The sequence below is a fragment of the Pezoporus occidentalis genome, unplaced genomic scaffold (genome assembly GCF_034315485.1).
Source record: "Pezoporus occidentalis ecotype Australia unplaced genomic scaffold, CSIRO_AGI_Poc_V1 ctg93, whole genome shotgun sequence".
NCBI classification, from domain to species: Eukaryota; Metazoa; Chordata; class Aves; order Psittaciformes; family Psittacidae; genus Pezoporus; species Pezoporus occidentalis.
In genome coordinates, this window is record NW_026916294.1 from 554,445 (window position 1) to 579,250 (window position 24,806).

The 24,806-nt window shown below is 38.7% G+C and overlaps 1 protein-coding gene across 28 annotated transcripts in view; it reads right to left on the reverse strand.

The window, feature by feature from the left end:
• The window catches only part of ESRRG (estrogen related receptor gamma), a 402,731-nt gene that overhangs the window by 106,645 nt on the left and 271,280 nt on the right, over positions 1-24,806 (reverse strand). For 27 of the 28 annotated variants that reach the window (XM_062606068.1, XM_062606062.1, XM_062606077.1 and 24 more), the window contains 2 exons: positions 19,733-20,148; positions 7,259-7,375 (listed from right to left, as the gene is read on the reverse strand). In XM_062606068.1, the coding sequence (XP_062462052.1) occupies positions 7,259-7,375; positions 19,733-20,148 (533 nt within the window). Of the gene's footprint in view, positions 1-7,182; positions 7,204-7,258; positions 7,376-19,732; positions 20,149-24,806 lie in introns of those variants that run through there. The other variant, XM_062606086.1, reaches the window with a different exon arrangement.

Here is a 24,806-nt window from a genome sequence, read left to right on the forward strand (position 1 = left end):
AGAATCAAGCAGAATCAGATAGCTGATCTCAAGGAAGATGCAGATAAATACGCCAGCAAACAGCTTTGGCCCCAGATCTTCAGATGCTAACGTCAAGAAAAGTACATTCACAAATGTGTGGGAAGCCAAGAAATGCAAATAGTTGTAAAACACAGACTTATAAATGATACTACTTTCTCTACATTCACTTCATACCGCCTCTTTTATGATAGTGGAGTAGTAGAAATTGACAACTGCAAAACAGATTTGTATCCGGAAAGAGAGAAATCTTCTTTGAAGACTGAGCACAGTGAATTGCTGGGATGTCTCTGTTTCATTCCTAGTGATTATGTGGACCAAAAACGCTCATAGGCAGAGCATAAACCAGACTGGCACAACACTGTAACACAAGCACCGTGAGAACTTCTCAGGCCTACAGCTGGCCTTAGCTATAGGTACTCTGGTGTGATTTCTAACCCCAGAAAGCTCACACCTCCAATATTTGTTTTCCTGAGTACTTTTTAAATGGATGAATAGAAACGCTCGTTCCTTGGCCTCCCTATAAACACTAACCTGCAGCTGAATAGTTTGTCCTTCCTCATCAGTTACAGAGACCGGATAGTCCTGAGCCATGTTTTAGGGCAGACAAATTGAGCTGTCAGTTCTAATGTGCGAACTGGGCTATCAGGCCACATTTTGGTTAGGAGGAAAGAGGCCTACTTATGAACACCAACAACACTTAGAGATTAGTTTCTAGTGTTTCCAAGGAGATTTAACAGGTCCCAGTATAGATTAAACCAAGCATAGGTTGAATAAAAGAAAGAAAAGTGAGAGCATAGAGACAGAAGGAAATAAAAGGGTGGGAGGGGAAAATAAAAGGGATAGGAAGGGAGAAATAAAAGGAAGGGGAAGGGAGAAATTGATGGCAGGAAGGAAAAGCAAAAAGGTGGAAGAAAAGGGGGAAAGGAGTGGCAAGGAGAAAGGGGGGTGGAAAGGATGAAAGGGGGAGAAAAAAGGGAGGAAGGAGGGAAAAGAAAAGAAACACTTTGAAAAAAGTATCTACACTAGAAACCAAACTCCCTATACTAAAATGTAGAAAAGGAACACTATTCAGAAGAGACTTCAGTAGAAGAAATGATGTTGTAACACAGGAGCTTTGTTTAATATCCTGCATTAATGAAGGATCTCCTTAAGTGTAGTATCACAATAGAGAGCATAAGAAATATCACTGAGGTCAACACCACTCTATTAGCTATCATCCTGTAGAGAAATATTTCCTTTGAATACCATTAGTGCTTTCTCCTTCCCTTTGTTCTAATTTCTGAAGGCAGCAGAAACTAAAACTTCCTCCACAATGATTTCTATTTTCTTCTTGGCAGACTAATGGTATTAGACTTGTGAGAGAAATTTACCTCGGCAATGTCTTATGCACAGGCCTTTTCAAGGGAGATGTTGTTAGGAGGAATCCTATTAAGCAGGCTTTTTCACTAGCCTCAAAACATGGATGATAACGCATTTTTAGTTATAAAGAAAATGGCTTAATTTATTATTTTGAGAGAGAATCCATTAATCTGCTCCTGTGCATATCACGCATCTCTTTACGTAAAGAGTAAAGCTGCCTGTTCTCCTTGCTGTACTGGACTCATTTTCATAGATTGCCAAAACCAGAACGGATCAATATGGTAATTTAATCCGATCTGCTGCTTAACACAAGTCAAAGATGTTCACAGAGTAACCTCTGCATAATAAACTCAGTAATTTACACTTTAAAACACACATACCCCTTTAAGAAGTATTCTTATATCTGAATTAATTTTCAAATTTGAATTAATGAAATCTATTAAAGTGTGAAGAAAAAATACTTTAGGGAACCCCAATTTTAGCATCTTAAGAAAAAAATTAACAATCTCATATATATTACAGTACCCTGACCATCTCAAATATTCAAGCGTTCTAAAAACTGTCAGCAATTGCTTTTATACAGATCAGTGCCAAAGGAAAAAAGATTAAAACATAGAATTCCTTTACACACAAGGCAGGCTCTGACCACTGCCTTAGGGGTGCTGAAGTCACTTTGAGGGACTGTATGAAACCGTTTTATATAAACCAAGTAAACTAATAACTGAGAAGTGTTAAGGGCTACTCAGTGGGGAGCTAAGTACAATACGCTAACTGCACTACTATGATGGAAAGGTTTACACTCAAGTCAGCACTGACAGCTGATAAGCTTGGAGAGTTTCTTTTCATTTCTTGAGCTCAATGACTACTAATACACCAGCAAAGGTATAAGGTTTACAGACATGAAAAAGTATATAGCTGATTTACCCATAACAGAGACTGCTGAATCTGCCAAACAAACAACAATCTAACATAGCTAAGCCAGTTTCCATTAATAGCAGGTGAGGATATGGCCTCCCATTTTCAATAGCTGGACTAATTAAGTTGGAGTTCTGTCACTCCTTCTATTCAAACTGGGTACAAAACGACTGATGGTCATTTGCAAAGGCCACCCATTCCTAAGGAAAAAACAAACTTACTTAGGTGAAGCAACCCAAATTTTCTGCCATTTCATAATGGTATTATTTATTTCTCAAATAAACTTCAATTTGTTTCCTTATGCATCACCCAGTTATGAACTACACTTACTGAAATAATAAGCAATGCAGATCAGCCACTGCTAACAACCCATAAAACTTCTGAAATCATGCAGGTACCTCAGGTATTGGAGATGAGAGATATACGAGAGATGTTTTGGTGTCAACAGTCCTGTGTTAAGTATGAACTAGCACTGCTCAGAACCAAGAGCTACGACAGGATACTGTATTTCAGATGGTCTAAAAGCTGTGTTAGTGCCACTCAGTAGGTTCCCCTCTCAAGTTTTTAACCTTGCTACAGTGTAGAGGCAGATAAAACTGAAGCTACGGCTTTGCCTCCATGGAGAAAATAGAAACCTACAGAATAACTTCTTGGAAAGACAGTTATATGAACTCTGCATCTGAAAGAAAAAATTATTTTATTTTGGAATAACTTCTGCAGTGGAATTATTTCACATGGGCAGCTATAATAAGCTTGAAATAGTATCTTCAATCAGAGACACACGCCTGTAAGGAGTCCCACAGACAGGACATTAAAAGGCATGTATACAGTACTAATGGAAGACTAAAAGTAGAATTCAAGCAGATTGACTAGCAGTAGAAGAATGTCAGTTATCTACCCATGATTTCCCGTATCACCTTATGTAGTTTTACATCCAATTTCCTTCTTAGAAAAGAAAACCCAAAACAACCCCTTTATTCTCACTCCAGGAAAACAGCTTAAAGAAAATAACTAAAACACCTGATCTTGCACATGAACACAGATTTAATTCTACCATTTACAGCAATCACCGAAGTGTGATTAAACAGAACTGAGAACTAAAGTATGTCTTAAAAGTGTTAATTTTTAAAAAGGGCAAATTGTTGTTTCTCCCCCCATCCTCGTCCCTTTTAGCAATTGCAATATTATTTAAAGAAATCACTGGAGATACATTTGAAAAGGTTCTCCTTAGAATACATAAGAATTTTTATGTTGTTGCATCTGTTCTTGTGAATCTGAGAGAATCCACCAAAACACAAGCACGAAGAAACTATTTCAGGAGAAACAACCAATTGTGATCTTTGAAAATGTGATTTTTTTTTTATAGCACTGTCACTCAAAATTGAAAGGAGAAAATTACAAACTTTCTTCCTTAAGAGTAAAGTGTAAAAGGAGTAAAGTGCATTCTTCTGGGCTGCCAACAACCTTTACCTAGGAAAAGAGATGAAAATATGACACCCTCGTATTTATCATGTGCTTTAAAAAGCTCATCAGCATCTCCTGATGCTTTAGAGCAAAGCATAACATATACTCAGAAAAAGTCCATACACCTAGACTGACGTTTTTAAGTAACAGTCCATGGGCTAAACCAAAGCGTTCCTCTGGATCAGTCTGTAGTTAAGTTTCTTGTGCTACTCAACAGGAGAGGCAGACAGGAGCCAGCACTTCACTCCCACTCCAGCTCAGCCCAGCGTGACATTGCTTTACCCTTCCTTCTCTAGCTTCTAGTCCACAACTTATAAATTGTTAAGGATCTTGATCTAGGTGCTGCTGCCTATGCCCTATTGCCATCCTTGAGAATACGTACTGGAATTCCACACTCCACCCTGTATTACATGTGACAAAAAATCCAATTCCCCCCCAGGGTTTGACCCCAAAACTCAGCCCCAAAATCTTAACATCAGGTCTCTTGCAGAAGCATTGAATGTTGGATGAAAAGCACCATTAACTTGCCATAATAAATTATTTAACATGCAGCTGTCATAAGAGAAGGACTCTACACATTTGCTGCAAGTGGTTTTACAGACCTTGTCCTAAAAGCAAAAAATGAAACTCAGGACCTTTTCCCAGACACTGTGATTTCTATTATGAATTTTATATGACAATTCACAAAATGACTAAAAAGTAATGAAGTCTTTCCAAATATGAAGGAAAAAAAGCACAATAACTGTTTCACACTGAAAAAAAACTGTTTGTTGAAGAAAATTTCTAGAAGAAAACTCCCCAGTAACACAGTAAGATTTCTGGAGATAATGCACACTTCTGCACTTGGCAGATGTGCACTTCTTGTAAAGAACATGATGCTCCTCTCAAAGCTGCTTAAACTTGATTTTATTTCAGGTCTGCAACAAAATTTTTTTTGTAAATAGATTTGGGCTGTCAATTTCCAGGCATGCTGTGCCATCAGCAAGTAGAGACTGCTGTGACAAACGTGGAGGCTGCAGCAGCAAATTGTATTATAAACTGGTAATTGAATTGAACAGGTTTACATTTGAATAGATTTCCTGCAGCATGATCTCTTGACATGCTGCATGGGACTGAAATCCTTGTCTGTACATAAAGAAACATTTAAGATACAGCAGGAATTATCTCAGCTCAGTGTAAATCCATGCTAATCAATAAATTTACACCACCTTACACATGAAAGAAATAAGTATATCATCTTTCTTCCCTCTGTGCATAAAGGATGCAGTCAAAGCCCAAAACTCATCTCCAGACTATCCCATAGGAAAAAACATGACCACCTGTCTCCAAAACTACTTCTAACACAAACAAAAGAGAAGAAATATCTATTCCAAGTACAGTCCTAAAGATGTACTATGAATCAGAGTGGTTTCAAAAGTAAAAGTGGCCACTAAAGCAGGAAACAAACCAAAACATCGTTGTTTTTTTTAGGTTTTCCTATTAGGTAGCAGGTAAGCAATACCTGTAAAGGAGATAAACTAACTCTCCCCTAGATGAAAGACTCAGTAATTAAAAGAAAGTAGAAATCTGTGTTTTGATAGAAAAACTCACATAAGGTCCCTTCCAAATAAGAGTGGAAGAACTATAATGTGCTCAGGAGTGGGGCTAACAAAGGAACCTTCTTTTCAAAGGGATTAGTTATTTTGCCATTTCTTTGTTCAGAAAAAGGTATGTACTTTTAGGGTAAAGAATTTATGAAGTTCCAATTAAGAAAACTTGTGGGGCTGATTTGCATCCATGGACAATGATTATGCATGCAAAAAGCCTGATTCACAATGTGCATCTGAATTGTCTGTCTAAATTACCTCAGTTACCAAAATCATATGCAGAAATTCAGTAAATCTGTGCACAGTTTTGGTTACTGAGGTAATTACTCATTTGTTGAAGAGCCACATCATTTCCTCATGCAGCTCCAGAAGCTGCACACAGACTAGACTCTTTAAATATATATGTTACTGGATCTGCAATGGTGCCCTCAAATTTTAAAAGAAAATGTCTAAATTAATTCACCTGTATGTACTGTTGGTGGCACTGTTTTGTGTCCAAACAAGTTGCCCAATATATCTGTGTATTAGGTTATCAGTGATATGGGGCCTTGACTTACTAAAAGAAGATATTAAGAACCACAGTCCCTCTCAAAAAATGCCATCCTCAGACATTCCTTTCTTTCTACAGTTTATCTAAGCATCACAATTAAACCTTTAAGTTACTAGTGGCTACTTAAACCCTCCTAGTGGTCAGTTACATGAGGATTTTGGCAAGTAATGAACCCTTCCATCACCACTGAAAGAAAGGGTCAAATCCTGCCATTCTCACTGAGGTAAAATCCCCACTGAATCTGACAGGAGTTTTGCTCAAGTAAGACTAAGGACAGCAGGATTTGGCTCACAGGATCATAGCATCTGCCAAAGCAGTTGCACAGAACAAGGTTTATTCTTAGTAAGTATAAGCCAATAAGAATATGTCTGTAGGTACGTGATAGACCTAATTTGTCCATCATCTCTCCACCAGTCTATGTTCTTGGATTTTAACCTAAGAGCTGTATACTTCAACCTGCTTTAAAATACCATCAAATGATTTGCAAAACCCAGCCATCTGTTAAAGCTAACTTTTTAAGCACTGACAAAGCAAAACTGCATGGGGCTATTTTAAAGTGGCCGCTTAGCACAAAAATACTCTTCGCTGGAAACAATATTTAGAAAACATCACATTTGATTTTATTTTAAAAGCTTATCTAGCTCAGAAGTCCATGACAAGTTCTGTTATTCATTCTTGGTAATAATAGTGCACTACAATAAATATTTTTTTACACTTACCTGTTATTCAGTACCTTCAAATTGCAACTAATGAATTAAAAAGTCAACAGTCAACATATACTTATTGTCAGGGGCAGGGGGCTCTCATATGCTTTAAAAAAGAAAAAAAAAGGGGTGGATTCTCTTCTTTTGTGTGCCATTATTTGCTCCAGCGTAGTTACAGTAACTTCAGCAGACATACTCCATATTTATACTTGTTAAAGTGAGAAGTAACCTTTTCATTTGTTCTGAGCAAATGAAGAGTAACAATGGGGAAATAAGGCATAGTGTGTGCTTCTGTCAAAACTGGGACAGACTGACAGTGGATAAGGAATGGAGGAAAGAAGCCTTTGAGAATTCATGATGGAAAATGAGAGGATATATTCTGATGATTATTCTGTTAGTTACCTACCGAAGGAGACTGGATGCTGGGGTACATTTCGCTGTACTATGGATAGTTAGAAATACTCCAGAGAAGATCAACTCTATGTAGATACACTGTGATTCCATAGCTTAGAAGCAGACAGTCAGGAAGAGCAATCATACATGAAAATTGCCTTTACAGTAACTGATTAGAACACTCACCGACCTCTCTTCTTTGCTGATTGCCCTACAATTGTTGCTTGTGTTTGCAGAGAGATACATATTGACTTGCTCAGTCTTACCTTCTTTCAGCATTCCAACTTTTAGACACTTCATGAAGCGGCAGGCTTGGCAGGACTTGCGTCTGCGCTTTGTGATTTCACATTCATTCGTTGCTGGGCAGCTGTACTCTATGTTACCTGGAATAGGAAATACAGAAAAAGAGTGGTATTCAGAATCCCTGACCAGCACAATGGATATATGAGCACACATGCAATTGATGTTGTGCTTAATTTGGGAATATATCAAGAGTAAACACTGCTATAGAAAGGAAACACCTTTCATGTAAAAATGAAAAGCCAAGTTTAAGGATAGCATTAGGAAGAAATTCTTCCCTGTGAGGGTGGTGAGGCACTGGCACAGGGTGCCCAGAGAAGCTGCGGCTGCCTCAACCATGGCAGTGCTCAAGACCAGGTTGGATGGGGTTTGGAGCAACCTGCTCTAGTGCGAGGTGTCCCTGCCCCTGGCAGGGGGTTGGAACTGGATGAGCTTTAAGGTTCCTTCCAACCCAAACCAGTCTATCATTATTATTCCTGGTGGTATAACAGGATAAGGAAACTTTATCATTTATAGTCTGTGCCAAGACACATGCATTGGCTCCTAGCCTGAGCACTTTTTGTTTCCCTTTTCCCACCAACTCAGTCTTGCTTTGTCTAGAACATGAATAGGAAGCTGCTGTGCTTTACTGCTCAATCAACTGTAACAGGTATTGCAGAGCTTCACCCTTCTTCTTCCACAGCACGAGGCACAGTGTTATCAGGTAGGGCTCATCAACATTGCTGCCACCACATCCAGCACGTTCTACAGCTGCCACAATATCTCCCCTTCTCTCTATACTTTAGACAGAGTTCTTGCACTGAGAGGCAGCAGAAGAAGGAGGGTCATTACCACTGAACTATCAGAACTGCAAAAACTGGGCTGATACCTCTGCTTCCCCCAACATTCCTTTAGCCTAGAACTAGCTAGATCCTTAAATGTGAGCCCTCCTGGGCAAAACAGTGTCTCTATGGGTTTTGCTACTGCTTAGTAAATACTACCTATCCCCAAAACTAAAATGAATAAACAAATAAAGCCTGAAGACAAATGGGTAAAATATACAAGTCATTTTCTTACAGCTTTTTAGACCACATCTTTGGGTACCCAAGTCCATGGGAGAACATCTGGTCTCTTCTGCACCAGTATCACTGCACTTCTCATAGAACATCTTAGCTCAGCTTATTTATCTGCCCAGCCATGCATCCTATTGCGCATAACTACATTCAGTATGACGAGACTTTGCAGCCATCACCAGGAAACTGACTTTTAAATAAAGCATCTTCCCCATCAGCCTGTCACATCTTGCTTTAAAGGTATTTCTTTATTTTCTAACCCTTTCTCCCTGTGATTAAGTGCATTAGTATCTTAATGAAAATGCATTCTGTTTATTGCCCTCTTGGGAAGCAAGAGGTCATCTCACCAAATGCATAAATTGTCATCAGAGACAGTTCAAGCATAATTGCAATTTTGCTGCTCCAATGTTGGCTGCACTCAGGGTCCATCAAAGTCCCCTGAAACATGTGCAGACTCTAATAATTAGCATTGAGCCTGCCTGGGACCACAGCATTGATGAAATATTTCAGAGTTAATCACACTTTGTAAACACTGATTTATATTGACTACCTTTCTCCAGACTGATGTCTCCTCATTAAATATCACATTAGTGGATTGCAGGATTGCACAAAGACTCAAATGCTCAACAACTGCTAATTCAACAGGAAGTAATACTTAAACCACTTACATCTATTGAAAATTGGTTAAGTGTTTATCATAAAGGAGGTGGTACACGCTGCAATGTGTATTCTGCCAGTACAGCATACTTTGCACAACCTTTGAGGACTTCGTGGGCTTTCTTCCTCCTAAACATTGCTGCACTACTGACTTAACAATGCTGATGAATAAAACAGATCTTGGTACATCTGAATGCTAATGGTTCTTGGTGACAAAACTCAAACTTCAGCTTTGTCTTCTTCCCCTTCCTTAGCTCCTGAAAGCTAAGTGGGTAGGAAATTCAGCACAATTCCTGCAAAACATCCTTCCAACATGAACTGGTGAAATTGGGAAGTAACAGTTTTGCAAGGATACGTAGGAAAGGGTAGTAAGATCAAGCTCAGGAAAAAAAAACGTTACCCTTTCACACACTAATAAGGCATTCTTAGTGAGGCAAAACCACTACATAGGGAGAGCTTCAAAGACTTCCACAAATTGTATCTAATTAACTTCATCATATTATATTAATAAAAGTATTACTATCCCTATTTGAAAAAAAGGAAACAGGGAATCAGAGCTGCTTTGCACAAGATCAAAGATATCTTTGCACAAGGTCAGAAACGATCTTCATCTAAAACAAGTCTGAGATTATAACACAGAACTTCAACCAGCAAAGCTCTCCAGTGAGGCAAATGGGGCACTCCCACTATAGAGTCCTGCACTAAAGGGGCAGATGACAAAGGTATGGATCTCAGCACTAAAAAGTAGTATTCAAACCCAGAAAAATATAAGCAAGACTGCTTATTTCCCAAAGCAGACACTTCTAATCCATACCCTGCCATTCCAGTTTTGTGCAAAATCCTCTGAAGTACAGCAAGGGTCTGTAGTGTGCGGCACATTGCCCAGAGACAACATAACTTATTTTTTCTGCAAATTCTTGCCACCTAAGAACTCTAAAATGAGCTTTCATTCTAGTTGCTTAAATTCCAATACTTTAGCTCAGAGGGGGGATCTTCCACCAATTCAGGCTGCTCTGCTTTAATGAATTATATTTTACAGTAGATGTTCAATCTTAGTTTTTTATGTTAGCTAAACTTGGAAGATGGTGGAGAGTTCCTTCAATGAACTCAGCAGAGTTACAGTAACTGGGTTTATTGCTGCAACAAAGATCCACATCTTACCAGTGGCCATAGCTAGTTTCCCAAAAGCGTTCCAGCATTTCAGAATACTGCTAGACCAAAGTAAGAGTTCAAGAAAACTTATCACTTTGTCATCACTTCATATATGAATGGAGTATTTTACCAAATATCCCATGGACAGACTTAATTTCTGTTAGTGAGCTTTCCTTAGAAAACAAAACCCTCATGGAATTCTGTGATGGATACGTAAATAAACGCGTTTTACCTAGCACTCAAAGTATTAGTGGATATGTATTTGGTAAAAACCTAAATTTACTGCACAGTGCAGGTCATTATAGCTCTCACAATTTGTTATTTCCTTCTATATACCAAGAATAAAGACACAAATTATTTTAAGAGGTGTTTGAGAATCTGTACAGCTTCACAGGTACTCTGTACCTACTCAGTATGCTCAGACCTGCATTTTATTACAATGAGGTAGATTCAGAAGGAAGCCCTACCATTTCCTTGTCTACTGCATGATGCTAGAGGCTGGAACTGAGCAGCTAGTAAGATTGCACATTGAGTTTGCCCAGTCCTGTCAACAGTTGTAGAAGTAGTTGTGTTACACAGCAAACAAAATCATCATGGCAGCTCCGAGTCTTTAAACCCTACTGACAAGAACAATTGAGCAATTTATAATATCTCCTGGCTGGTTTTCAGAAAGGACTGGGCTCTGATTACTTATTTCAGAGTCTTTTGTACAATTAGTTTGCAGGCAATATAATTTTCTCACTCTTTAATAGAATCATGCAGCTCTGGCTGATAGGGTAACAGTGTATATGTAAAACTCCTGCCTGAAGTGCCAGGGGATAATTTGTATATTCCTTTCAGTAGCATAATGGACTTTTACAGTTTGGCAGTTAAAGGGCTGAGTAACGTAAATTAGTATGATGTTTGAAAATAAAAAATATATGTCAAATCTTCACTCCCCAAACATGCTGCCCTGTGCTTTAATAATACAATGGGATTTATGCCAACGCAAGTCCCCTTTGTCTTTCTTCTTTTAAAAACAGTTCCCTTTTTTTACTAACTTGCAAAACTTTACTATCTCAGGCAAAATACAAGAAAACACTTAAAATACACTTTGCCTATCAAGAGCAATGTATTCACTAAAAATATAATGCCATTACATCTTGAGAGAGCAGGTGAGTTGCTAACATATACACTGCGTAACAGGCTTGCTGGTTTTAGACACTTCACTGTCAGATCTTCACACACAGATCAAGGATAAGTGGGCCAAGATACCTTTTTTTCATCTTACATGATGAGGTTTGGAGGTTACTTGAATGAGATGTGGAGTCATAGTATGATTTTTATAGTACAGCGACTTACTCAATGACTTTACAAGCCAGCCAAACAACTGGACTTAGCAACGGTTCTCAAAACGATTTTGGCCATTTCTTGCATGGAACTGGTAAGCAACACTCAAGGTAACCGAAGACAAGAAGCGAAAACCATGACGAAGAAGAGGCCACTAAAAGCACTGGGTCTTATGCCTTAGCATCTTATCCCAGATGAAGTTACTGTCATCAACAGTTACAACTTTAGAACCTCACAGGTATAAAGAGCGCAAAGTTGGCTCTAGAAACTGGCTCCAGTCCATGTGACAGGCTGAAACAGAGGTCTCTCTTTTCCAGAAATACTGACAAGAATAGAAGCTGCAGACAGCAATTCTTAGCAGAAGCATTATTTTCCTTTTCACACTGCAACATTTGATATTGTAACACCAAAGATGTAAAAGGTTTGCTATGAGCTAATGGAACATGCTCAGAAAATCTCTGGACAAGGATAAGACATGCGGAAGACTGAGATACAGGGTGAAAACATGTTTGGAAAGACAGGCCATGAGCCACTTATAAAAGTAGGAGGAATGTCGAAGATACCAGTATTGAAACTTTTGATATGTGGGAATTTAGGTCCAGAAGAAAAAAAAAAAAAAAAGGAAAAAAAAAAAAGGTAAACCAGAGGGGAGTTATTTATTCCTTCAGTGTCATAATTCTGTGCTATAATCAGCTCACAAAACCAAGTTTCAGTATCTCTATCTATATTCAATAATGCCCCATTTTTCTCCCAAACTTTTTCCTTGAGCTTCTGTAACCTGCTACACTTTTTCCAAGAACTTGTATTTAAAAAGCAAATGTTATTATTCTTAATAGAGGCTATTGCACCACTGGATTTCAGTCTTTCTGCAGTAACATTTACCCCGGGTACCACCTTCATTGGTTTTTCCTGGGTGACAGACCCAAAGGAATACACCTGCTTGTCTATTGACTCTGGAAAATGAAAGGTGGCCAGGATTACAGCTGTAGGTCCTATGGGAATTAACAAAAGAGAAGTCTTTCAAAGAGAGACCAAAGAATCTAAACCAACACAGAGTGCACTACGGCATGTTAGGTCACATTTTGATATATAACCCAGTCAGAACAGAAGAAACAGGTCCTGAGTGTTGCGGTTTAAGAGAAACTGAGAATTGGGTGTTTTTGGAAATAAAGAGTCATGGGCTAAGGGAAAGAAGGATATGGAAAAAGTCGCATATGGACTTAAAAACATCTGTGATGTTTATAGGTCTTAGCAAAGCTGAACAGAGAAAAGTAAAAGTACTTTCTCTCAGGTTAAAGTTTCAGCTCTTGCAGATTCCCTTTCCCCACTTTGTAGTCAGAACTCACCTGAATTTAAGTATAAGTAAATATTTTTACAAGTACAAGTAATCTTATCAATAAGGTTTCAGAAATGGGGTCAGGTTGGAATGGGTGGATTTGAACCTAACTGAACTCCATTTGTGCTGACAAATCTTTCGATGGATTCACCTGATACTGTGGATAGCTCTATGAATTACAGACCTATGAATTCTCCTGCATGTCATCTGGAGCTGATGTTGACTGTATTCACCATTCTTCGTGACTTCAGAAACAATACTGCATAGGCAGAGTTACAGAACATGGTTCCTAAATATCTCAAATATATATATTTTTTTTAATGGTAGGACCATGTATGAAGGATTATGTCTATGCCCCAGTTCCTTGTGTTGCCTTTCCTGTTACAGTAAGAAAATCAGGAGAAGCAGCTAGTGTGTATATATAATAAATATATAGTTTAAGATTGTATTTGACAGACTGACATAGCCAGCTCAAAAGTACATTTTAAATGAAATTACTATATTGAGTTGCTTAAAAGAAACCAGTGTATTATGTTACTGAACTATAATATATTCAGAACTTCTAAAATGTAGGGTTTATTTCTTTTTCTTTTATTCCCAGAAAGCCACATCAATGGAGGTTTAACATGAAAATGTAAACATGATGTTAGTTCATCTGACTACATGACATTTTTACATCAGACTGTAACTTCATGCAGACGGGTTTCCAGAATCATGAAAACCACCACAATTTTCAGTATGAGGCACTGTCAACGGAGTCAACTTCTTGATCTTCAACAGAAATTAAGGGCATTTGGGTCATCTTAAGAGAGAATCAATGCTTTGAAGACACAAACAGAACTGGTCTCCTGCCGCCTGAGAGTCACTGAAGAGTTGCCCAGGTCAGAAAGGCAAAACCTTCTATATTTTGTTCCTACTGGTATGTTATCTAGGTTGATTTTGATACATTCTACCAAGGTAGCATGGAAAACTGTCATTGCTTGTTTATGAGCACACAGAACGTCTCAGTCTGCAAAGCTGCAAACCAAACACTGAAATAAATCACTTGCTGAGTCTTCATGTCTCTAGTTTCAAATAGACAGAGATTCATAAGTAGGCTGGAAGCTTTCAGTGATGTTTATAACAAATAGAGATCCAGCACTACAGACACACATATATATAAGTTTAAACAGCATACCAGAAAGATATGCTGCTTACAAACAGTACTGGTAGAGGGGGTGTGTGTATGTATATATACATATATATATATGGTACACATATACATACAGACACATATATATACACACACACACACACCCTAGACCAGTACTATTTGTAAACAGCGTATCGGAGTTTTTCTCACGGTTTTGAAATAGCCATGCCCAAAATAGGATGCTCATTCTTATTTCCTGATAATCTAAATGCAGCATACAACTTACAAGGCTCTAGGGAAAGCAGAGATAGTAAAAAGGAGAGAACCACCTCTACACTTTTAAACTTCTCTCTGGTTTTCAGATTTCAGTGTGGTTATATTTTATTGGCGTGCCTTGTTTGGCTGCCACAATTACACAGTGACATTATGACAGGACTAAAAGACATGTTAGAAGGAATTAAAAATACTTGCTAGTTTGGTTAGCCCACAGGCACAGAGAAATCGGGGGAAAGGGAAGATAGTTATCACTGCTTACTTGAAATCTTCTTTGAAAGAAATGCTGATACACAGACTTTCACTTATATGAAGACAGGCTGAGGAAGTTGGGGCTGTTCAGCCTGGAGAAGAGAAGCTGTGTAGAGACCTCATAGCAGCCTTCCAGTATCTGAAGGGGGCCTATAGGGATGCTGGGGTGGGACTCTTCATTAGGGACTGTAGTGATAGGACAAGGGGTAACGGGTTAAAACTTAAACAGGGGAAGTTTAGGTTGGATATAAGAAGGAAATTCTTTCCTGTTAGAGTGGTGAGGCACTGGACTGGGTTGCCCAGGGAGGTTGTGAATGCTCCATCCCTGACAGTGTTCAAGGCCAGGCTGGACGAGGCCTTGGGTGATATGATTTAGCGTAAGGTGTCCCTGCCCACGGCAGGGGGTTGGAACTAGATGATCTTAAGGTCCTTTCCAACCCTAACAATTCTATGATTCTATGATAAGGAAGGTGAATGATTTCATCAGGTAATGATGAATTCATGGGACATTTAGTGTTAGGTTCACTGGAGGGCTGGCATCTTGGCACCAGAACCAAGGTCCAAAGACTACTGCATCCAGATGCAAGCCTCCACCCTACCTTCCTATAAAAAAACCTTGTAATTTTAGTTACCAGTAAAGATGCTGAAAAGCCATAAAATCTTATTTAATTTCCTTCCATTTCCTCCACAAAAATGATGTGTAGTATTACAGGAGTCAGCTTTGAGAGGTGCAAATTAACCTTTGGAAGCCACTTCAGTCATCAGTCATGGTCAACTTCAAAACAAACTTTAGGTTGCCTTATCTGAATTTACATAGCTAGTTCTAACTTTCCTGATTAAAAACTTCTTGATTTAAAAAAAAAAACAAAAAACAAACAAAAGTATTTATTGCAAATCATTTGTATATTTATAGATCCAGTTGGCTCAGTAATGAGTAAACACTCTAAAAAGGGTTGAAAAACCTGAAGAGTAAAGGGAGTAAAAAACAACTGTGAGCGACCAAAAAGGTGAACAAGTACCAAGCAGTTTAATCTAGCTCCTAGTCTGGGCAGGCTTTGTAGACCACAGGAAATATATCACTGCAGAACTGTGGATCTGAAGGCATAAAATGAGACGACAGTCTGGGTGAGTTCACATAATCACACAAAAGACAACAGTATTCCCAAGATGGAATATTTCTCACTTTTTTTAGGAGACATGGACGGGCAACAACTCTTAAGGATAAAGGTACTGAATGAGACAGGGAGGGTATGATTCCAGGGCTACTTACTACCTCTTGCTTTACTCACCCTGTGTATAAACATAAGATTTCTGACTCAATACTGCTCATCCAACAGTTTTTTCCTTAAAAAATAAACATATAAACAAAAGAAACGCCAAACAAACAAACCAAAGCCCAAGAACGACAAGGGCTATTGAATGCAAAATGTTTCAGCCTTTGTGGGAAAACATTAAACACTGTCCAAAGTAAGCTCTGACATGCTTGCAACAAGCCTTATGAGAAAGGCAACCTATCAATACCTAGGCTTTTCTCACTGTCATTTCATGCTGGTTTAAAGAGTCCAAAGATGACAGCCCTGAAGATTTAGAAGGAGGAAGCAAGAATGTTGTCTAGATGCAGACCATTACTTTAGAAAGATGAAGGCTAAAAAAATAAAACAAAGTAATAAACTGTCTTTGAATCTCTTAAGTCCCATCATCCTCCTACTGAAAGCAACAATACCATTTAGGTCTGCTTGCAGAAATGTTTAAGTTACAGGCACTGAAAAATTCCATATTATTAATGCAAAACGTGTACTTACTGGTTTTTATGTTAACTGAGCAAATAATGAGACATGTATTTACACTAAATAGTCACCACGAAATACGTAGTAAGTACAAGACCTCTGTGCTGAACACAAGACTTTGGACCCAGCTGAAAAGTGAAAATGCTGTTTTGCTCTCCTTTTAATGAACACTTGGAGTTTTCAAGATAAGGCAGCAGCACAGCAAAAACTGTGGAGAGACCCTAAAAATCAATGGACCTCTAACTATTTTTAGATGTTGCTATTTTCTCCTATGGCTGATGTTAAGCCAATTTTGGGGAGATTTGGCTGCGTGTGCGTTTCTGTGAGACGTTTGCAATCAGCCACCACGTAAATTATCCCAGAAGCAAACTGAGAGCTGCAGCTGAGTACTAGGCTGAGCAGAGAACATCCAGTTCTTCCAACCCTGATGTGTCACAAAAAGGGGGCAGAACATCATCAGATTCTACTATGACCTAAGAAGACACCGATTTTATATAGTCAGCTGACTTTTTTGGTGGGTTTTCTTTTGGAGTTTTGGCCAGGTAATTTCTTGTTTCTAATTTTTTTCCTAACATCATTGATTTTTATTGTAACCTACGCATTCCTTAACCACAGCCCCAAATACATGTCCGTGCTATTTCAAAAAAGACAAAATTACTTCTCCTTCTTATTCAAGACAGGGTTCATTTAATTTCTTCATGTTTAAAAAAATTAGCAGGGACTGCAAGAGGCAGTAAGGGGGGAAGAGAAATCCATCAGCCAGGAAAAGATGTTTTTAGACTAAATTGCCTGAAAGGGAATGATAATCTCCATTACCCTTAAAAACAGGTGTATGCTCTACATTAGAGTGATATTCACCTCATGTAAGGGGCTGCTAGGCACCCTGTGATGCACTTTGTCTTATGTCAGATGCAGGTGGTGTACAGATACTGCACAGCTGCCTGTGGCTTTCAAAAGACTCCTCTGAAATGGAAAGAATTGAAAGACTCCCATTGACTTAGTGGGAAGGACATAAGGTCTCACGTGAACACAAGATGTGCCTCATAATCTAACTTTACCAGCTCAGCCTTGAGCTCACTGAAGTCAGGGCAGTTTTGCCCATGACTTCAACAGGAGCAGCACTTGGATTCTATGAGTCTGAGCTAATTTAGTAACTGATGAATGATAAACAAGAAAGTTATGGGAAAAGTCAAACATTCATTTTCACTGAATCTATAATTAACACATCACAATTATTAGCATTTAAAATAAGCATTTCTTTAAGCCAAGACATGTTATCCTTACAAATGCACAGTTACAGTATTTAACACTTCAGGTAATCTGGTTTACTCTTCTGTACTTATAAATTTCTTGGTTTTTTTTCTGTTTCCCAATTTTGTTATTTGCAGTTATGCAGCAACCTTTAAAAACAGACAGAGAAAAAATGTGGTATGAACCAGGAAGTGACGTGATATAGGGAACAATGACATCTAGGAACACTGAGACTAAATTCCATCATCAACAGCAAAGAAATCTCAGGGGAATTCTTCACACAAGCTTCAAGGTAGGATCTGCCCATGCAAAACACAAGTAACTTTTTCTTTTATACTTCTTGTCACCTACCACAATCCACGGTTTGATTCACCCAAATAAGTAGCTTCCATTACTTTGGATGGTATCAGAAAATTCTTAGTAGATCTGTGAGTTTAGTCAGCACCATTTCTGAAGATGCTAACACAACATTATGACAGTAACAAACTTCCTATTCTTAGTTTCCTCATTACTGCTTTTCCATTATATGCTTGGTTTTGCCTTACTGCGTTATTTTTCCTGTCTTCACAGCACTGTCACCTGCTGATGCAGCAAGCGCTCTAACCACACTGAGACTGTTGGTACAGCTGCCAGTTCTATCTTGAGCTGTGTGGCCAAGTCCAGGATGCTAATCTGGAGAACGATGTCCCTGTCTTGTGCTTCCATGCCCAGAAACTTGCTGTCTATGGTGCAGTGTAAAATTGCAGGCTTCCCATTACTGACAGAAGTCAACACTTCCATCAGCTGACGTTTCTGTGGCTCAAAATACAACTAAAATAACCGTCCATCAGTTCAGTTCTATAGCACAAGCTATCACCCAGCAATTAAATACCATTTATAACAACAGACTTGCCAGTTGAAGTTTAGCAAGCACAAAATACAAATTGCTCACTAGAAACATTTTTTTGAGGTTTTTGGAAAATGTTCTTGAAGGTCAAGTGAAATCACCTCTTTTTTTTTTTCCACTTTTTCCAACACAAAGATTTGAAATGAGCATACTGTTACTGCCCATTTTACATACGAGTCCAGGCCACTAAGAATCTTCACAGGTATGTTTGTTTACTAGCTGCAAACATTATAACATTTCCCTTACTAATTTTACTTTACATATTGGAAGTGCTGTACTTAAGAAATCTTGATCAAATGTTTCAAACTTTGGGTTATATGAAATTGCAATCTGAAATCAACTTTATTATCCTTAACTATTTTCTAAAAAGAAAAGTATGCCACCGGATTGCATTGTCTTCCCTGAGAATTTCAGGTGCTCAACATCTATGAAAATCAAGCAAGTTTTATTGAAGAGCTTAAATTTAGATTTAGCAACCTAATTTTAGTCTCTGAAGTTTAATTTAATGTGACACTATATTCCTGTACAGGCCAAGCTTGGCCTCATGTTCTTTAAATAAAGCATCTCCAATTATACTCGAAAGAATGATATCTAAATCAAAGTAGAAAGTCCTTTTGTCTCCATTGGTTCTGATGCTAGAACAAGGGGTTATGAAAATTATCCTGTTCGTACTGATTTATGACAAAATATGTGGTGTATTTGTAACAGGTATCCAGAGCATATTAGTACAAAGTACTGGGCAGATACCAAAAGGTGTCAGCTTATGCTCCTTAGAATGTAATCTTTTAGATAGTTGTTGAACCTGTTTAAGGCCACTGTCTATCGTATTGACCAGTTATTCACACACTGATATTCAGAAAGCAGTACACCATTAGATCTTGTTCCAATTTTAAATGTACTAGTGTTTTAACCAAAATAAGCTGGATTTCTGTACCAATTTCCAGTATGGTAATGGTATAACTAGGAGTAAAACGCAAGTGTGATCCCTGTGTGCCAGCCACAAGGTGTGCTCAAGAGGTATCCATGACAACCTTTGGAAAATAATCAGTTTTCTACTCAACAATCATTTATGAGAGCCCATGAGAAACTCATACAGAAAACAAACCTGAATGTGCACCAGACGGCTTCAATGTTTTTCGATTTTTCGTAATCAAAATCAATGTGGCTTCTTTCCCAAAGAAGCCCAAAGAGGCTTTTTCATGAGTAACTTCTGTAGGACTAAACACTATGAAGAATGAAAAGATACAGCCTGAAGTCCTAACAGGATTGAGCCAAGGATCATACTATTTTACTTAGAGCAAAAGAGAGAAAAGAAACTTAAAGAACAACCAACCTTGAATTGTCCTCTTGAAGAAAGCCTTGCAGGCCTCACAGGAAGCCACTCCATAGTGGTACCCTGATGCAATGTCACCACACACCAAACACAGTCTTTTGGGCATCGAGTTCAGCATATATTCACACTTGGTCTGTGAATCTTCAGCGATGGTACTGGAGCAGTCGTCATACCGTTTCCTGACCGGCCCGTTGCCCCCAAGCCCTGTGGCTGAAGGGTAGAGGGGAGGTGAGTCCAGCCCGTTCTGATGTCCATTCATGGTGGAACTGTAGCTCCCGCTGGCGTCTGAGGAGCCACCGGGGCTGTGGTGGTTGATGCTGTCCGCCAGAGAGGCAGGGCTTGACGGTTCCGTCTTGATGTACGACGAACAGCTAGAATCAATGTGTCGATCTTTGCTTGACATTCTGCAGAGAAGCCTGTAGTGGGGAAAGAGAGAGAAAGAAGAATCTGTGTATTAAAGACAACGCTCTTTAAGGCTGCTCTGTGGAAGGGTTAGGGACTGCACATCATTCATTCACTAGTCAATACCTCTTGTTCTACAAGAAGGTAATCAGCATAAGGGCATGACAGAGCTTTGTCAAAGCTCCAGACAGGCAGTAAACAAAAAATTTAAAGAGACCAAATCCATCTGTTGTCCCCTCCACCTGCCCTCTAGGCTACATGTCAACTTCACACCAACTCTGGATTCTGAACTTGTCATCTAGCGAGTCAAAAAATTAAGGAAATCCCATTAGATGACTTGGCTATTAAATGTCATCTTTCTGCCATCACTACTTTCCTTATTTATAAATCCCAGCACTATGAAGAGCAAATACTTCTGAGTTTGATCACATAAAGGTTCTGCTCTGTAATTAATATTTGTCAAGACCCTAAACTAACATGTATCCATCATCTATTGATCTGATCCCAGAACTGAAGAGCAAGTCTTCTTTATTTCCCTTTATTAATACTGTTTTATTATAGATACAGCTATTTAGCAACACAGTAGCACACCAATGGGAAACTCTAACAAATTATTAAGGCTGGACTCCATTTTCACAAAATCTGTGAAATGATTCATCAGCTCTGCCTGCAATTACTTTCCAGCCATTATCTTCAGACTAACCAGTAATAACTACGCTACTATCCCATATATCTGCAGCTCTATAGGAATGTCATTTTATGGCTTCCACTCTTGGATTAAAAAAAAACCCAACATATATTAGAGGAAATTTTAGATAGAAGTTTGTCTTTCAGAAGGTGAGAACCTTACTCCTCAGTTCTCACATTTTCAGAATTAAACATTTAAAAAAAAACTATGTAACACTTGATTTGACAAATTAGTGCTTTATATAGGAGAGGGAGGAACCTTCTTTGTCTAGTAATCTCAAAGATTTTTCTTGGTTTTAAACATATTTTAGGGAGAACAAAGGACAAAAATAACAGTTAGAAAGCTCCAAACCAGATACTATCTTCATTTTCTCCCACTGTGATTATAAGACCACAGTAGCAAATGGCCTACTCAGCATTTTCCTGACATTAAACTCAGAGGCTGCCAAAGTATAGGTGACAGATATGAGCATTTCTCTAGAAACATTCTCAGCAGAAAAGCAACAACCCCATAAGGCCACCCACCCAGAGCTACAGATTCATGTTTTCAAAGCACACGCATGAAGCCAGACAATCTGACTTAATTTTCCAAACTCATTTTTGAGCTCATGCTTTCACTTTTTCACCCTTCTGTGTATAAAGTAAAATAACAAAAATAAAATCAATTTCTGCTTCAAGATCTGGAATCAAGTTCACCAATGGAAAAACAGGCACAAATCCAGAGTTTGCTTCCTTTCCAATGAGAGAAACCAAGATCAAAGCCTAAGCCTTCATTAAAGATGCCCACTTAGGATGAAATTTACCCTAAAATCAGTGCCCACAAATCTTATTTAGGACCAATCAATTGTTGTGATTTTTACTGTAAAATACTACTGGAAATAAATGACACGTGAATTTGGGAAACAGCCAAACCGATGAGCAGAATCGTTACCATCCACACTTAAGACCAGTATTTATTTGGGGAGGTAAAAGGAGAGAGCTATCTGGTGCCAGTAAATAAACCAAGGAAATGGGAAGGTTAAAGGTGTGAAAATATCTTATTACACTGGACCACCTGCTTGTGTTGTCCTTTCTTCAAGAACTGGAAGGGGGTGGGAGGGAAATCCCCTAGCCAGCCTGCAGTAGCCTGTGCCTTTTCTTCTGCATCTGCTGCCTTGTGGCCGTCACTGTTAATGAGTGCTGTAATTAATAGACAGCTCTCTCTTGTCTCTTTAGTTGCACTCTGGGCTAAGCACTTTTCTCAAGTCCACGTTTGAAAGAAAACGGGTCAGCACTGACTTCCAGCAGCTCTGTGAATTTCTTTTAATTTAGAGCACTTATACCACCCCTCCACTTATTACCTTATAATTACTGGACCGCTCTCACATACATTATGATCTTAGACTAGAGTTAGAAGTTATTAGGGTACTAAAACATGGTGTCGCCATCTCCTCTCTCTTTGACGCTGAATTTGATATAGCTATGATTAAAAGCATCAATTAACTTTCACGTTCCACCAACTTATTTTGTATATTACTTTTCTATACACTAACAGCAAGGCACTTTCATTGACTAAACAGGTAGTTGGTCTTCTTTTTACCTCCCATCTGCTGAGACTCCACATATAAAGTCTCAAAATAAGAGTCTCCACCTACAGCTTGATGGCATGTCCGTGCCTAAGACACCCGCTGCTGGTTTGGTTTTCTCAGATTTGTGCGATAATGCACTCAAATGTCACCCTTCCCATAAAAACCATTGGCAATTACGTGGTTGCCCAAATGCACGTTGTTTTAGCTGGTGCAAAAGCAGCTATCTCCCACTCCAAGCGGTCAGAACCAACATACAATCTCAGTTGTACAAGCATTATGTGATCACCGGTGTTGCATAGGCTAAAGCTAGCCTGTTGATGCTTCTGAAGTAGCAGTTTCTGGTACTAACCAAGATAGAGATGCTTTTGTCTACAGCTTAAACAGTACAGTCTTGATTGGCGCATGCTGGCAAAGCACAAGTGCAATTAAAACATTAACCATTCCAAAGAAAAACGAAAACAACAGTGCCTGACTCCGAGGACAAAAACTTTCCCGATCCCTCAAAGGTGAAGCAGAGGAAGGCTGGGTACTAGCTGTGGGTGGGCAACAGACACCTTCGGCTTTCCCTCCTTTGTTACTATACCACAGCTTGAACAAAAGTAATTCAAGAGCCATCTTACATGGATGGCAGGTGTGACCACCATCAAATTATCATGCTGAACACTTGGAATAATGCCTAAACCAGATCTCTGTAAAATCCCTCCCTCAGTTCCCTCCTAATTACTACTTAGCTCGTTACACTGAAGAATTCCTAGACACCATTGCATTATAGTCTAAAACTACAGTTGGAGTTTAATTCTCTCTTCCTCTCAGAGTCTGAAATTCTACAGCTCTATTATTCAAGCCTGAAATATTCACAACTATCTATAAATTCAATTGTCAGCCAGTGGGTTTTATTCTAGACTTCACTTCAATCTAAAATTAGAGGCACTAAAATTCACATTAACTCTAAGAGGAGTGTAGTGAATAAGACTTCATTTCAAAAGAACACCTTTTTGTCAGAAAGAGCTATTTTCAAGATGATGGCTTTATCTGCATTCAGAGAGAATAAGCCCAATTCCACATTGTGCTGTTAATGCAAAATTTTTAGGTCACATTGGATTAATAAAAATCTAAATTTAGTTAAGGTTTATGAATAGAAATAACATGTGTCATATAAAAATGTGCAGTATTTATTTTAAAGCCTTGGTGGGGTTGTTTTTTTTCTTTACTAGATCTTAAGTCAAATAACTGGCAGCTCCATTTGGGATGAGCTGTTCTAAGGTTAAGTTTTCTAACAAATGGTAGCTCAGTAATTTTAGGGAAAATACCTAATTGGCTCTAGAAGCACTTCCATGCCCCTGTACAAGAGAAACCACACAGGGTGCTGCAAGCCTTGAGTAATATGCAATATATAGTATGGCTCTACACATCTCTACTAAATTTACTTCACAACTACTCTGCTTAAGTTAAACCTGAAGCCAGCCACTGCTGACGGAAAGGTACAATGAGAGATTACTTCAATATGCAACTCCTGCTTTAAACAATAGTGAATAAATTGTAATGCTATGTGCTTATGAAAGGTTGAATATATTAAGAATTTATTAATGCAATCACATTTGTATTTCCATCTACCTGCCACATTACTAATGATATTGACAGTGCTGACACTGGTTAAATCAGTATCAATAGACAAGAGGAGTGCAAAAATTAACTGCATCTGATTACAGTATATAGCCTTAAAAAAGAAAGCCTTCCCACCCGAGTTACGGGGAGCTCTTTATATTCCATCCATACATGCAATTGGTTTAGAAACTTACTTTTTCCCCTCATACCCCTTCTTACCAATACCTAAAGGAAGCAAAACAACATGCCAATACTTCATAAGCCGCATATTTCAGGCTCACTTTTACAGTAGGAAAAGCTCTGCTTACAGCATCATTCACTACTTCAGAGCTGCACTGGTGGTTTCAGTGACAGTAATAATTAGTCACAATAATTAGAGGGAGCACCTTTATTGTAGGCCAACACAAAAGTCTGGTTTTACCTGCACATGAAGTTTCTCTTTTCTTGAAGAGAGAATTCCCTATTTCCAGAAATGTCAAAATAGGTTGCTAGCAGTTAACATTTTTAATGACAGCCACTACATGGGAGCATTATTGAGGCAATGTTATTATGCACACCTAGGAACTTTTTACACCATCAGTGCAATCCATCTGATCTTCCTAGGATACATCCTACTGACTCACGTAGATGTCAACCAAAAAGGTCTTGCTATCCTCAAGTGTTAACTATGGAAATAAATGCATGAAAGAATGTCTTAGAGTAGGTGACACAGTTAAGTCTATAGCCAGGAATGGAAGCCAGCTCCTTGCTTTGACCATAAAGATCACATTCCCTCACACGTACCGTGCTTGCTTTCGGTATCATTTCACAGG